This window comes from Polyodon spathula, chromosome 4 (genome assembly GCF_017654505.1).
Source record: "Polyodon spathula isolate WHYD16114869_AA chromosome 4, ASM1765450v1, whole genome shotgun sequence".
In the NCBI taxonomy this organism is placed as follows: Eukaryota; Metazoa; Chordata; class Actinopteri; order Acipenseriformes; family Polyodontidae; genus Polyodon; species Polyodon spathula.
Window position 1 is genome coordinate 64,447,157 of NC_054537.1, and position 13,660 is coordinate 64,460,816.

Here is a 13,660-nt window from a genome sequence, read left to right on the forward strand (position 1 = left end):
GTTTGGATAAAATTCACTGAATGGGATTGAAAAATGACATCTGTTTTAGAGCAGGTGCAGCGACTTTTTACTGTGCCGATTAACAACTGACATCACAAAGATGTCGATCTTGGGCAGGTGTTGCGACTCTTGGTCTCCCAGTTTGTAGCCTGTCATTGACAGAATGTGTCTGGTTGTACCGTCTCATCAGGTTTGAAAATGCTGGCTGTGAGCACCCATGACAGTGAGCCACAGTACGCTGCCTTAGTCCTGCCTCCAACATGCCGATTGCATTAAGGCGCTGCTCTCTCAACCGACGTGGTATATAGATTTTTTTTTTTTTTTTTTTTTTTGCTGTGATTTTCTTTATTGCTTTTATTCAAGCTTGCAATTAAACAGCTGAAATCACTTGTATGTCCAATCAACTGTCTCAATAATCAGGTGATTAAGTGCATATACTTCAGTCACAGTCACTCAAGCGTGTCATGGTCAAGGATGAATGATTGCGTGATTAAAAAGAAACCAAAAATATCTGTCCATCATTAATATACCTTATTTTTTTTTCTAAAATAAGTGTTAGAATAGTGATAAGTTTCTTTTGATGCTCAAGAGATAGACAGATCTCTCTCTCTCTCTCTCTTTCTTTTTCTCTCTCTCTCTCTCTCTCTCTCTCTCTCTCGTGCGTTTTAAAAAAAAAGTTAGGCCTGTTTGTTGAAGCTGAAACCCTGGGACCCTTCAAGAAGCTGCTTGATGAGATTCTGGGATCAATAAGCAACTAACAACCAAAACGAGCAGGATGGGCCAAATGCCCCCCTCCCCCCTACCTCCCTCGTTTGTAAACTTTATGTTATTATGTTCTTATCATAATTTTATTAAATTACTATAATTATAGTAGTCATTACACAGATCATAGCCATTGTTCTCTGTTTCACTTTGTTGTGCTCTCTTGCTGGCATATTGTAGAACACATTCATGACAAATCCATAAATGTTTTATATCAATCTGCAGATATGAGCATTCAGTGTTTTAATGTAATTTAAACATGTTAATCTAGCTATCTATCTTTTCTTAAACTATCCAATAGGGTTTATATTAACCAATTCCATGTCTTTTGAAACAAAATGATATATGAATTAGACAAACAATGAGTAACTAAGATTCAGGGCATGTGAAAAAGTAAGTGAACCCCTGGTTTTATCAGCTCAGCTTACCATTCATAAGGATTTGGGCTCCACCACTGAGACAGATACTCTACAAATGGAGAAAGTTCAATACCACAGTCACTCTACCCAAGAGCGGTTGTCCTACCAAAATCTCTCCAACAACAAACCGGAAAATCATCAAGGAAGTCACATAGAACCCCTGAGTAACATCCAAGGATCTGCAGGCCACTCTCACCTTGGCTGCAGAAGAAGAAATTCCGCATTTTAGAATGACCTAGTCACTTAAACCCCATCAAAATGTTGTGGCAGGACCTGAAGCGAGCTGTCCATGCAAGGAAGCCCTCAAATGTCACCGAGTTGAAGCAGTTCTGCAAGGAGGAATGGGCCCAAATTCCTCAAAACCGATGTGAGAGACCAACAGTTACAGGAAACACTTAGTTGAAGTCATTGCTGCTCAAGGGGGTGCCACCAGTTACTGAATCTAAAGGTTCACATGCTTTTTCACACGTGGATATTGAATGTTGAATCATTTATTGATAAATAAATGTTGAAAAAATATCATATTTTTGTGTCATTTGTTTAATCAGATTATCTTTATCTATTATTAGGACTTAGATTAAGATCAAATAACATTTTAGGTTTGAAATATGTGAAAATCCTAAGGGGTTCACAAACTTTTTCAGGTTCCGGTAACGTATAGACAGCATTTACACCAAAAAATTTATTTACAGATATATAAATATATACATATGTATTTAAAAAAAAGAAGTCCCTGCAACGGGAGTCGAATTTCACCAATGAGAAATATTCTGTATAAAACAGGCGATACTACGTTCTGTATGATTCTTCTGTTACATCGCATATCACTGCCTTACAGCAGCTGTGACATAAGACACATTTATTGCAAAGCAGGACTTAATTATTTTTTTCCCTGGACACACTTCCCCTGTATTCCTGAAGAGACGCCCCCAATGATGCTGGGGGTGTGACGAGAGAGTAGTTTCAACTGAGAAACTGCTGTGATTGGATACAGAGGCTACGGCTTCTGTGGTTGGGCACTCAGTTTTGAAGAAGGGAGGGAGAAGGCGGCGAAAGAGTACATGACAAATACTAGTTCATTTTTGCCTCACAATCTAATAAGTTGGATTGTTATGTTGACAATGTATTATGTATTTTCTTTTATAATAGTCTAATAATACATAGATCTGATATATACACACTGTAGTTTTTGCTATTATACAATATTCTTTCGCAAGACAATATTTTAGGACACACATTTCGTAAAAACCAATTGTTTTTTGCATACTTAAGACGTTTATATGCAGTACCTTATTTTACATTTTCTATATAATAATCATCATCACACAACTGTGTTAAAAAGAAGAAACTAACATACCCCCATATGTGGAAATAGAAGAATTTTGATTTTATTGAAATGTTAAACGTCTTAGTATACAAAAACAATAGGTATTTATATTATGTTTGTTAAAATATTTTCTTGAGAACGAATATTGTATAATATAAATCGATGGGGGAATCTAAGCCACAGTCCTTATAGCCTATTCGGACAGCAGCGGGGGCTCACGGTTTGGGAGTAAAAAAAGCAAAATCTCAGTATTGGGGGTGGGCTTTAATTTTAAAAGTACCAGTTTTGTTTTGTAATTAATTTGAATAGAAAGTCACTAGAATGCCACCAGATTTTTTGCAGAGTAGCTAAATTGTCTACATGTCACATTCTCATTTATAAAATCTCCATCGTGTTTACAAAGTCACCAAATCTAGTAACAATTTTGCTGAATTGGTAACACCTTCCTCTCCCATCCTGCTTCAAAACTCTGCGTCCAATCACAGCACAAGCCGTAGCCTCTCAGTGTGTATTCAATCACAGCAAGCCATAGCCTCTCAGTGTGTATTCAATCACAGCAAGCTGTAGCTTCTCAGTGTGTATTCAATCACAGCAAGCCGTAGCCTCTCAGTGTGTATTCAATCACAGCAAGCCATAGCCTCTCAGTGTGTATTCAATCACAGCAAGCTGTAGCTTCTCAGTGTGTATTCAATCACAGCAAGCCGTAGCCTCTCAGTGTGTATTCAATCACAGCAAGCCATAGCCTCTCAGTGTGTATTCAATCACAGCAAGCTGTAGCTTCTCAGTGTGTATTCAATCACAGCAAGCCGTAGCCTCTCAGTGTGTATTCAATCACAGCAAGCCGTAGCCTCTCAGTGTGTATTCAATCACAGCAAGCCGTAGCATCTCAGTGTGTAATCAACCACAGCAAGCCGTAGCCTCTCAGTGTGTATTCAATCACAGCAAGCTGTAGCTTCTGTGTGTATTCAACCACAGCAAGCCGTAGCCTCTCAGTGTGTATTCAACCACAGCAAGCCGTAGCCTCTCAGTGTGTATTCAATCACAGCAAGCCGTAGCCTCTCAGTGTGTATTCAATCACAGCAAGCCGTAGCCTCTCAGTGTGTATTCAATCACAGCAAGCCGTAGCCTCTCAGTGTGTATTCAATCACAGCAAGCTGTAGCCTCTCAGTGTGTATTCAATCACAGCAAGCCGTAGCCTCTCAGTGTGTATTCAGTCACAGCAAGCTGTAGCCTCTCAGTGTGTATTCAATCACAGCAAGCTGTAGCTTTTCAGTGTGTATTCAATCACAGCAAGCTGTAGCCTCTACTTGTGTACTTGTGTACTTGTGGTCTCTCTGTTGAAATCGCACATAGGAATACGGGTAACGCCCCTCTGTTACTAGGGGAAGTCAGGAAGCAATCGGCGCAGAACATAAACAAACCAGATGCTGATAAAAGCCTGGTGTATCAATACAAAAATATGTTTAAAAAATAAATAAAACGTCACAAAAATAGGCAAACGTGCATTAAAATTAATCTCCAAAGAAATTAATGTGTTAAAATCGCAGAAGTTAATTGCGATTGACAGGCCTAAAGATAATTGAACTTTACTGTCTCTGTGCCCCTCGTATCTAATTTAAGTAATGGTTGTTGTAGTAGTAATAATAATAATAATAATAATAATAATAATAATAATAATAATAATACAGAATAATATACAGACAGAATGGCAGTCCAGTATCAGCTACCCACTGACTGGCTATTCAAGTGTAATTAACTGGACATTTGGGATTTTAAAAATTTTTTTTTTTTTTTACTTTAAACTTCAGTCCTAAAATTCTAGGTGATGCAAAACTTTCGGCATAGGGGTAGTGTATTTGATTGACATACGATATGTGCCCTTAAGTGCCTTTTCCAGGTAAAAATGTGCTGTGTTGATTGTGAAAAAAACAAGCACAGCGTCTGATGAAACCTCAGCTTGTGTCCGCCAGCCCTGGCAGCCCCTCCACTTGTTCTGTGCACAGAATAGAGGCTCTCGTCTCCTCCGCACTTCCTCCATCTCAGCTCATTGCTTAACAGGTTGTGGGCGTTATTTCCTTAAGGCACACTGCTATGCTAATGAGCTCCGTAACACACCTTAAAGGGTATTCACCTTAGTAAACACCAGCTTACTTGTAGAAATAAGGCGCATGTTAATGGACTGTGTTAACGCGTGCCTTATTTCTACTTTTAAAAAGGTTTAGTGAATGAGGCCCTTTGTGAGCAAAATGTATTTTGGGCAGTGTTGCATTGCACTCGCTTTTAAAGTTGAGTACTTTCAATAAATACAGCAAACACTTTAATGCTAACTTATGGGGTATGCATCAACTACAGCATTACATTTCAACTGTTACTTTGAACAATAACTTTATTATTGTTAGTTTTTTTTATAGTTTTCTGTAAATCTTCCTCTGTCTCTTGTGCGCTCCCTTTTCAACTCAGACACCTTCCCTAAAAATTTTAAAAACAAATAAATCTTAAAAAAAAAAAAAAAAAAAAGACTGATACTAAACTAATGCACATTATTTTTATTTCTTTTTTTTTTTTTAATTCTACTGGTTATCCTTATTGATCACCTTGCTATAGCAATATAAAGCATCCTGATTCTCTCCACACACTGATTATATTTACTATACACATTTACATTTCATAAATTCGGTTGACAGGTACAGTAAGTGCATTGGTAGGTTAGGTTCAGGGGGACTACGACGCGGTTGGTTGTTCAGTCACAAACACGCATGGGAGTGAATTCAATCATACATTTGTTTTACTGAAAACCTAGACTTTCTGGTCACGCATTTCTGGTAATTTTCAGGCAGGCTACAATTAGCTGTCCCAGCATTTCTTGATCCATTCTCTAGCTACCGCATGCAGTATATTCACAATTCACCATTTACTAAATTTAAATAATGTGTAAAACACCCAGTACGCAGCTTATCTGGAGCGCTGTGTATAGTCAGTTTGTTTCCAGAATATAGCTAACAAACTTTTTTTTTTTTTTTTTTTTCAGTCTCCAGGTACCTCCTCTTGTGTTTACTTTGGCTTATGTTGATGTTGCACTTTACTTACATTTTACACAGCCAGATATTTACTATAAAATGTACTGCTGCTACTGGTGTTTTACAGTATGTTCCACTTTTGCATTAATATAAATCTAACCCACATACTATCTTTACCCGTTTACCAATAAAACCAACTATGATTGCTAGCAGCATGCTCACATTTGTCATATAGCTTTTTTTGTCGTTAATCTTCAAGCACTAATGGAGCTTGATCCCAACACTCAATTCCTGTTCATTTTCAGCAGCCGAGAAGTGACCCACCCCACCTGACAACACTGCCCAGTCTGTAATGGCAGCCAAGAGTAGTGAGGCCAGTGTTAAAGGTGTCAAAACAAAGAAAATAATTGATTTTGGATAAAGGGACACAAATCACACAATGTTTAGCATATAAAACCTGTTTAGCATGCAGGGTTTATATAACCCTGCAAATATGAAATACTTCTAAAATAACTGTGCCTGCAATCAAACATGCCCAAGAGAATACAGCTGTGTACTAAGATGAAGCCAAAACCTCAACATCAAAAAGTTACACAAGCCCAATATGGCAGCCTTCATTGTGCTGTTAAATGTTGTCTGAAGAGTTTTCATAAAAATAACAGTCTGAGACAGAAGGCTCATTTACTCCTGCCCTTCAAATCAAGCTGCTGTACCAAGGACTTATCACAAATACTCTTGAAAAATATAATCTTTCAGTTACTGCTTAGAAAACCATGCACTGCTGCTTGACAACCTTTGGTAACATGCAACTATAAACAGATGATTTTATGCTCCCCCTGTAGGCCCACAGACTCTTTATTCTATCTTAGCTTTAATTACTTGCATGCCAATAATCTGTTAAATTCAAACTGAATTCAAAAATAAATAAATAAATTTAACTAAACCCCCTCTGATTTTAGCGTCTCGCTTGAAATGTTTTGAGAGCTATAGGCCAGGGTTCTCCCCAGGCCTTTTCGGCTGGGTGAGCCACCCGGCAGCGTGGCTATCGCCGCCCGGCTGAAAAAACCCAATCTGCCCGTCTTGAAGATGCTACTGTGTCTTTAACAATAAGGACTGTGCTTTTAGATCAGTTGCGGGTTTGCTGGTGAAAAATAAATCTTGGGACCACATGACAGTTGTGTTACGTCTTGACACAGCATTTAACCAATCAGAGTTGAAGGGGCGGGTTTTCTGTGTTAAGAGGCTAAAAACGTTAAAAATGACTGCTAAAAAAATAACCAATTACTTTCAAAGCAAAAATAGTGACAATGAATGCAGGCGGTCAAAATAAGCCAACATTCAGCTCAATCCACCGCCTAATGCTATATTTGCGCTGGTTACTTTATTAAAAAAAAAAATGTTATTTTCGGGTATTATTGTTGTCCATTTTTTGTTGTATTATTGTACTGCAAGGTGATATATAGTAGATAACCGCTATATATATGCACCAAAAAATAAATAAAAAATTTCCTTTTTTTGTGATATCGTAACAATATGTACCCAGGTGCTTGCGTGATATTGGGGATTCATATATCGAGGCTGACAAACAAATGCTTAAGTGCAGAGGTGCTGGATTATTACACTCTGGTTTCATGCAACAGTTATGGTAGTAAACAAATGTGTGTGAGTACTGTTGTGTTAAAAAAAATGGTTAAAATTAACAGTTGCATTCAAAAAATGTAGAATGGCGAAAAACTAAAACAGACCTGCATTAACAAAATGCCTGTAAACATAAAGAAAACAATTTAAATGAAGCAATAAGCTCAATAATTAAGCTGAAAAGGAAGTGACAAGGATACCGTTTTTTTTTGTGAACTTCAAAAACCCTACGTTACCTTTCCACTGTCGAATCGTAGAGTTCTAAATTAACACAGTAAATTTACCAGAATAAAAAACAGTAATGAAAAAGAAAAAAATGTAGAACATAAAAAAGCACAACCAGATACAGTCAACGAAAGACAACACATTATTCAAGCTCTTTGTCGTATTATATATTTAAGGGAAGGCAAGTTTATTTTTCTGTTAAAAGCGCGCCCGGCTATAATGTTCTGCCGCCCGGCTGTACAGAATTCCTGGGGAGAACCCTGTAGGCCCTAAACACATTTTGGATAAATCTGACAGGTCAGCGGCCATAGGACCCAATGCCAACAGAGACCTGGCCATAGCAGGAAACTTCAGATTGATAGGAACAGATATTTTAATAGTAAGACGATAGCTACATGGAACTGGGTCGGAAGAAGAGTTTACTTTATCTATACAGAGTTCAGCTTGAAATAGAAAACATGCACAGAAGACATCACCCCACAACAACCACCACAAAAAATGCACAGTGCAATTCCTGCACAGAATTAACAAGCATTCCTATAATATTTGTCACTTATCACCTTAATCTGTTTACAGTAGAATGACAGAAATGTGTAATCATCTTCTGAACAGGGCAGTTTAAATCCAGGGGGAGAAACAGGGCTTGCCTTTCAGAACAACCTCTTGTTTCATTTTGTGAGGGAAGACGCACATATTTGTGCATTAAAGTGAACTCTGTAATGGTGCAGCACTGTCTCTCAAACAATACTGGAGTACGCCACCCACCAAAGCATGCTTGAACCGGCACTCTATGGCACAACACATAACGGGTCAGTACTGTAGCTCAGCATGTGAATACGAGTGCAAACACATCTAATAGAGTTTGAATGTACTGTGCCTACCTAAAATGACCCGTAAAACAAGCCTTTCACCATTGTAAGGAATCTTACATTTTGTTATATGGGAAAGAAAGAAAATGGTTTCTCCTTGCTGGAAGAGATGTGTTAAAATTCTATTGCACTACAGTTTGCAACATGAAAAGATGCAAAATATCTGTTTTATTGAACAGCAAGTTATGATTATTGCAGTTCTCCTAAACTTTTGTCCGCTGTTAAAAGGCCCTGAAAAATATTAGCAACTGAGGCCTGTGAGATTTGAAATAATCCTGTAATAAATTACAATCTGTTCTAACCTTTGTTAAAATGAAAAGCAATGCACTTTGGTTTATACAAAGCTTCTTCAGAGCTTAGTTTAAATCTTTCTGCAAGAATGATGGGCTACCTGTACTGTACTGAGTAACATAGCACTGTCTACCTAATAGATTCATAAAAAAAAGTTATCCATTTGTTCTGGCATTACTGTTAAAAATTCAACATTAACTGCTGTAGCTCCTAATTTAAAATTATTTAAAACAAGGCTACATTTTCACATATTGATAACACGGACAAGGAATGATGGAGAAGCTTCATGACAAGAAGAAAACTCAATTTATGTTACACCAAAATATGTATACAAAATAAAGCAATAACCTATCTCTGCAGTATGTACATGCATCAATGTATGTTTCATATTAAGACAGATTGACGTGTGTGTGACACATCCAAAAAACCTACTGTACACCTCATAGTACAGTAAGTATAGAATATTACAATGAGGCGGCTTTACAGGATAACTGACTGTTCCACTATGACATTACACATAGAAGCTTTCATTTAAAATCACCTCATTGTAACTTCGTGAGACAGCTAAAGTGGACACTACATCAGATATGCAAGCGTGGAGCATAACGGAAGACGTTGCACAAAAAAAATCTATAATATTAATTAAATGTTGAAACAAACAGGCATATGTTTTTTTTTTTATTTTGGGGTTGTGCAAGTCTTTTTTTTAAATATATGGGGGGGAGACACACAGCATCAGCAAATTTTATTATAATTTCCTAGGTACCGTATTTCAATACTTTTCATACTACCACTGCAATGCACACCACTGTAGTCCTGCAAATGGCATCTTCTTGAAGACAGAAGTAGCATTCCTCACAAATGCAAAAAGGACAGCATCTAAATTAAAAACACTACGTGTTTGTTAATTGCTTCTGGCATTAAAATAGACAAAGCTGCTACACAGACCAAATCTAGCCTCCCCGTGTTGTAAAGACTCGTCTTGTTGCTGTGCTAATGAACAATGCTGTACTACCATGGGCTATCTGTCTCTCTCGCTGTGTCTCTTTTGCTTGCCTCTGTATGCTGGCAGCCATAGCTGTAATCCCAGAGCCAGACACACTAGAATAACCTAGTTAGTCCCTTTCTGTAAACTCAATTGAGCCTGAGCTCAAATCTTCAACAAAATCCAATTTTAGCCTTTCACAAAAAAATTTTTTTAAAAAATTGGGAAAAAAAAAAAAGTGTGTTTGATTAAGGAAACAACCATCTAATGAATGTGATATAACTGTTTAATGTTCAATCTCCTCTTCAGTTGCCTTTCTTTTAAGATTTAGGATTGCAAATGTAAAAATCAAAGGTTTAAAACAATAAGAAAAATAATTGTGTCACTGTGACATTTAACTCGAGTTATATCTACAGTATCTCAAACACTATAGTGTATAAAGGTAATGGTATAAGTATTTCTCTTTAAAGAAATTCAACACTCATTGCCACTATGACAAAAACAGAGCAGCAGAAATGTCAAACCACCAAGCAAATGTAAGACCTTACAAGCATAGTTGCACCATAAAACACTTAAAAATGTCAGATGTTCTTGAACACGCATACACAAAGTCATCACAATCAACTTTTCAAATGCAAACACAAGTAAACAGCTCGATTCATATCTCATGGAAATATAACCCCAAGCCAAATTCATTTTAATATTAAAACCCCTATAATGACTATTTCCAGGCCTGTATCCACATCATACAAGTTTCTCCTAACTTTGCATCATTATTAAAATACTTTTCCTTTAAAAATGTTTTATTAGACATTCCATTTTAATTATGGTTTACCCTAGAATGCCTGGTCTTCACCTGCCTGCATTTCAAGTTTAATAACTGACCCTTAAATATTTGGGTCACTACAAATAACACAAATGCCACTATGTAGTCTCTTTCTGAAGTTAGAGACTGCCCCTGTTCTTAATGTGCATTTTTAATACTGTAGAATAAATGGTCTCAGGCTTTTAAAATTCGTTTCTAAAAATATACCCTACAGTATGACCATTCTATTACAAAAAATATCCTTTGTTCATTATTGCAATCCAATTCCCCTCCTCCAACTGCTGAATATAAAAAGGTAAACACTTACTATCCCCATCATCTCCAACAGCCATAGCAGGAGAGGTATTGAGAAGAGAGCCTGCAAAATAAACCCTTGGATGGAATGGCAGAGAAGCAGAGTGCGTGTGAGATCCTGCGCCACTCTCAAAGCAGTGCTGCGCAAAGACAGGAAAAGCTCTGTGTGACCCACTCAGATCTGCAGCTCTCTACTGCAATAGCCGACAGCTGCTCCATGGCTTCAAAATAAAAGTCCTGCCCCCCCTAACCCAAGCTATTCGCAGGATATAAACACAGCCCCCTTCCTCAGCTCTCCTGATCTCAGGCAATTTCAGTCACTTTGGCTCAAGCTGTCACCATCAACACCACTGCTTCTGCAGCAGGCTCATGCTTCTGTCAGCATGTGTGTGTACATGTATGTTTAGGTGACAATCTCAATCCTTTTTCTGTCTCTTTCTTTAGCAAACCAATCTCATTTAATTTTAAGAAAACTACACAATGACATGTATCCCCATAACAGAACTTTTAACACAATCATCCAAAATATGAGGCATGTGTTCAATAATCGGTATGTGTCTATTCCCTACAGACTGCAATCAAAGGATAAGTCATCTGACATGACACAAATTAGGGGGGCAATTTACAAGTTTTAAAGAGTCGTGCATGTCGCCAGCCCCTCGCCTACAGTTCATTTCAAGAAACTGTCAAACATTTGTGTTTAAGAACATGAAATGGAATCTGCAAGGCAAACAGACAGCCTGCATGGCACTCAAGGTTAGAGCTTTAAATACACAGCTACGAGGCCTATTTGGTTACTGTAAACAGATCACGTCAAAGCTTTATTTTTTTTTACTGGTTGTTGTGCTGTGGAACTGCAAAGTTCCTTTTGTTAGGCATCAAAAGCCTTCAACTTGAAGCAGCAAGAACAACAACTACAACAATGATGATGATGATGACGATGACCAGGCACCGAGAGTATAATTAAATGTGGCTCAAGAACCTGCCAAAGCAGCCTTAGACCAGTAGGGAAATGAAATCTGGGCAAATTAAGCAATGTCATTGTAGCAACGTTAATTTACTTCCTCTCTGCACTGCTGCAAACACATACCAGGCAACTGCATGTTTTAATAGTAGTTTGATCTAACCCAGTGCACTGAGGACGGCACCAGCCAAAAGCTTTGTCTACTTGACTTAGTTTCTTATAGTTTTACCTTACCAGGTTTTTACTGTGAACTCAATTAGACACTGTGTAAAAAACTCAGCTGTGTAATTAAGCTTTTAAACCAGAACGTCAATGGGGTTATTATCAATATTCCTGTTGTTATATATTAGTACATTCTTTAAAAAAAAGTGGGTTTGGGGGAAAAAATAACCAAAACTGTTTTACTAAGTTTTGTGACCCCGGAGTAACTTAAACACATATGTACACAATAATGAAATCTGGTTCTCGAGCTTCAACAGCTCTTTCAATCACGATGACTTACATGAGCACAATAATCCAAAGCCAATATTTGCAAGTCCATGACCTGAAAACAAAACATACGACCACTGGCAAACCTATCGCATTCTGGAATATAGCTGTGAACCAAATTTGAAGCAAATATGTAGTCTAAGCGTTTGGTCAAGTCAAATTCTTAGGGCTAAGCTGCAGTTTAATCGTGATTATTTCAAGGGCAACTACAGTAGGTTGAGGGCATAGTTACAATATCAGGAGATACATTAAAAGCTAACTTAATCTTTAAAAATGGTATGGGCTGTGCACAAGCCAAACAAGAAATACAATATATTTTGTCAGGGAGAGAATGCAGGGAAAAATAAATGCATGTGAACATATTGTTTGGGTGCATTTCTCCAGTCATGCATCTTCCTTATTTAACTCTCAACAGGGCAATCCTGCAGAACCCCAGGAACCAAATAAAATGCTATCACAGTTTTCTGCCTTTATTGAATGAATTCTAACTAACCCCCTGTACATTTCTCCAAGTCGTTACTGATGTGCCACAGTGTCATATTAATCAGAACCAGATTGTATGTTAAAAATAAATAAATAAATAAAACAAATAAACACCTCTTGATTTGTGTGGCTAAAATGGATTCTAGATAAGAGCTGGATTCAAAAAGCTGTACCACAGGAATGATAACATTAGACCACCACAATAATGTGGTTCTTCAAGATAAGCATTTACTGTAAATATTGTAGATAGTAAAAGAATCTGATGTACAGAAACAGCTTGACCTTCAGCCTTCTAGTTTATGACATGAACCACAGATTGATTTCTGCCCAGCATCCAGCCAAACATGCATGAATACAAATCACAATGGTTTACATTTTTATTACTAAGGGGGCATTTGACATTTAATAAAATTGTGCAGTTTTGAATTTGCATTCACCAGAAACTGCTACGGCTATGGAGATTTCTGTACTATATTTGTTAGAGAGTATGTGAGGGATAGAGGATTTGTTTCTGACCTTGGGAATTTCACTTGACTTGCTTCGGCTCTGCTACTCTGGTTCATGTCTAAATTGGCTTAACTCCCTGTATGAAAATCAGTTTACTGTACGCTAACGAGTTGGAAAACATAGGTCACAAACCTTCATATGACAAAACACATATCTGCATCTCTGGTTTTAATGTAGTTAATTCCCATAATGTTGCACTTTTGAAATCCTTTTAATATTGAAAGAATTCAATTTTAATATTGAATGGATAATTATAATGCAAGTCACACATGATAGCCTCAGTGCCAAAAAAGCTTTTGTTGATTCTGAAACAGATTGCATGTGACAATGTTGTTAATAATGAGATTTTAAAATTTGAATGCAATATAAATGGTTTGATTCTAGTCTGCCACTTCTGTCTGTTAAGTATAATCAAAATGTTACATACAATTTCAAATACAACTTAACTTTAGGTTATTATCTTAACCCCGATTCCCTGAAATAGAAATGTACCCATTACCGAATGGTTATTCACCACCTAAACACCCAAATCCTGAAAACTGTACACCAAAGCTGCTCTTTGAG

At 37.3% G+C, this 13,660-nt stretch overlaps 1 protein-coding gene across 34 annotated transcripts in view; it reads right to left on the reverse strand.

The window, feature by feature from the left end:
* LOC121314738 (CLIP-associating protein 2-like) overlaps positions 1 to 13,660 on the reverse strand; it is a 144,823-nt gene that overhangs the window by 81,738 nt on the left and 49,425 nt on the right. The window contains exon 1 of one of the 34 annotated variants that reach the window (XM_041248354.1): positions 10,667 to 10,805. The exons of the other annotated variants lie outside the window; for them this stretch is intronic. Within the exon in view, the coding sequence (XP_041104288.1) occupies positions 10,667 to 10,691 (25 nt within the window). The 5' untranslated portion in view covers positions 10,692 to 10,805. Of the gene's footprint in view, positions 1 to 10,666; positions 10,806 to 13,660 lie in introns of those variants that run through there. 34 annotated transcript variants of the gene reach the window in all.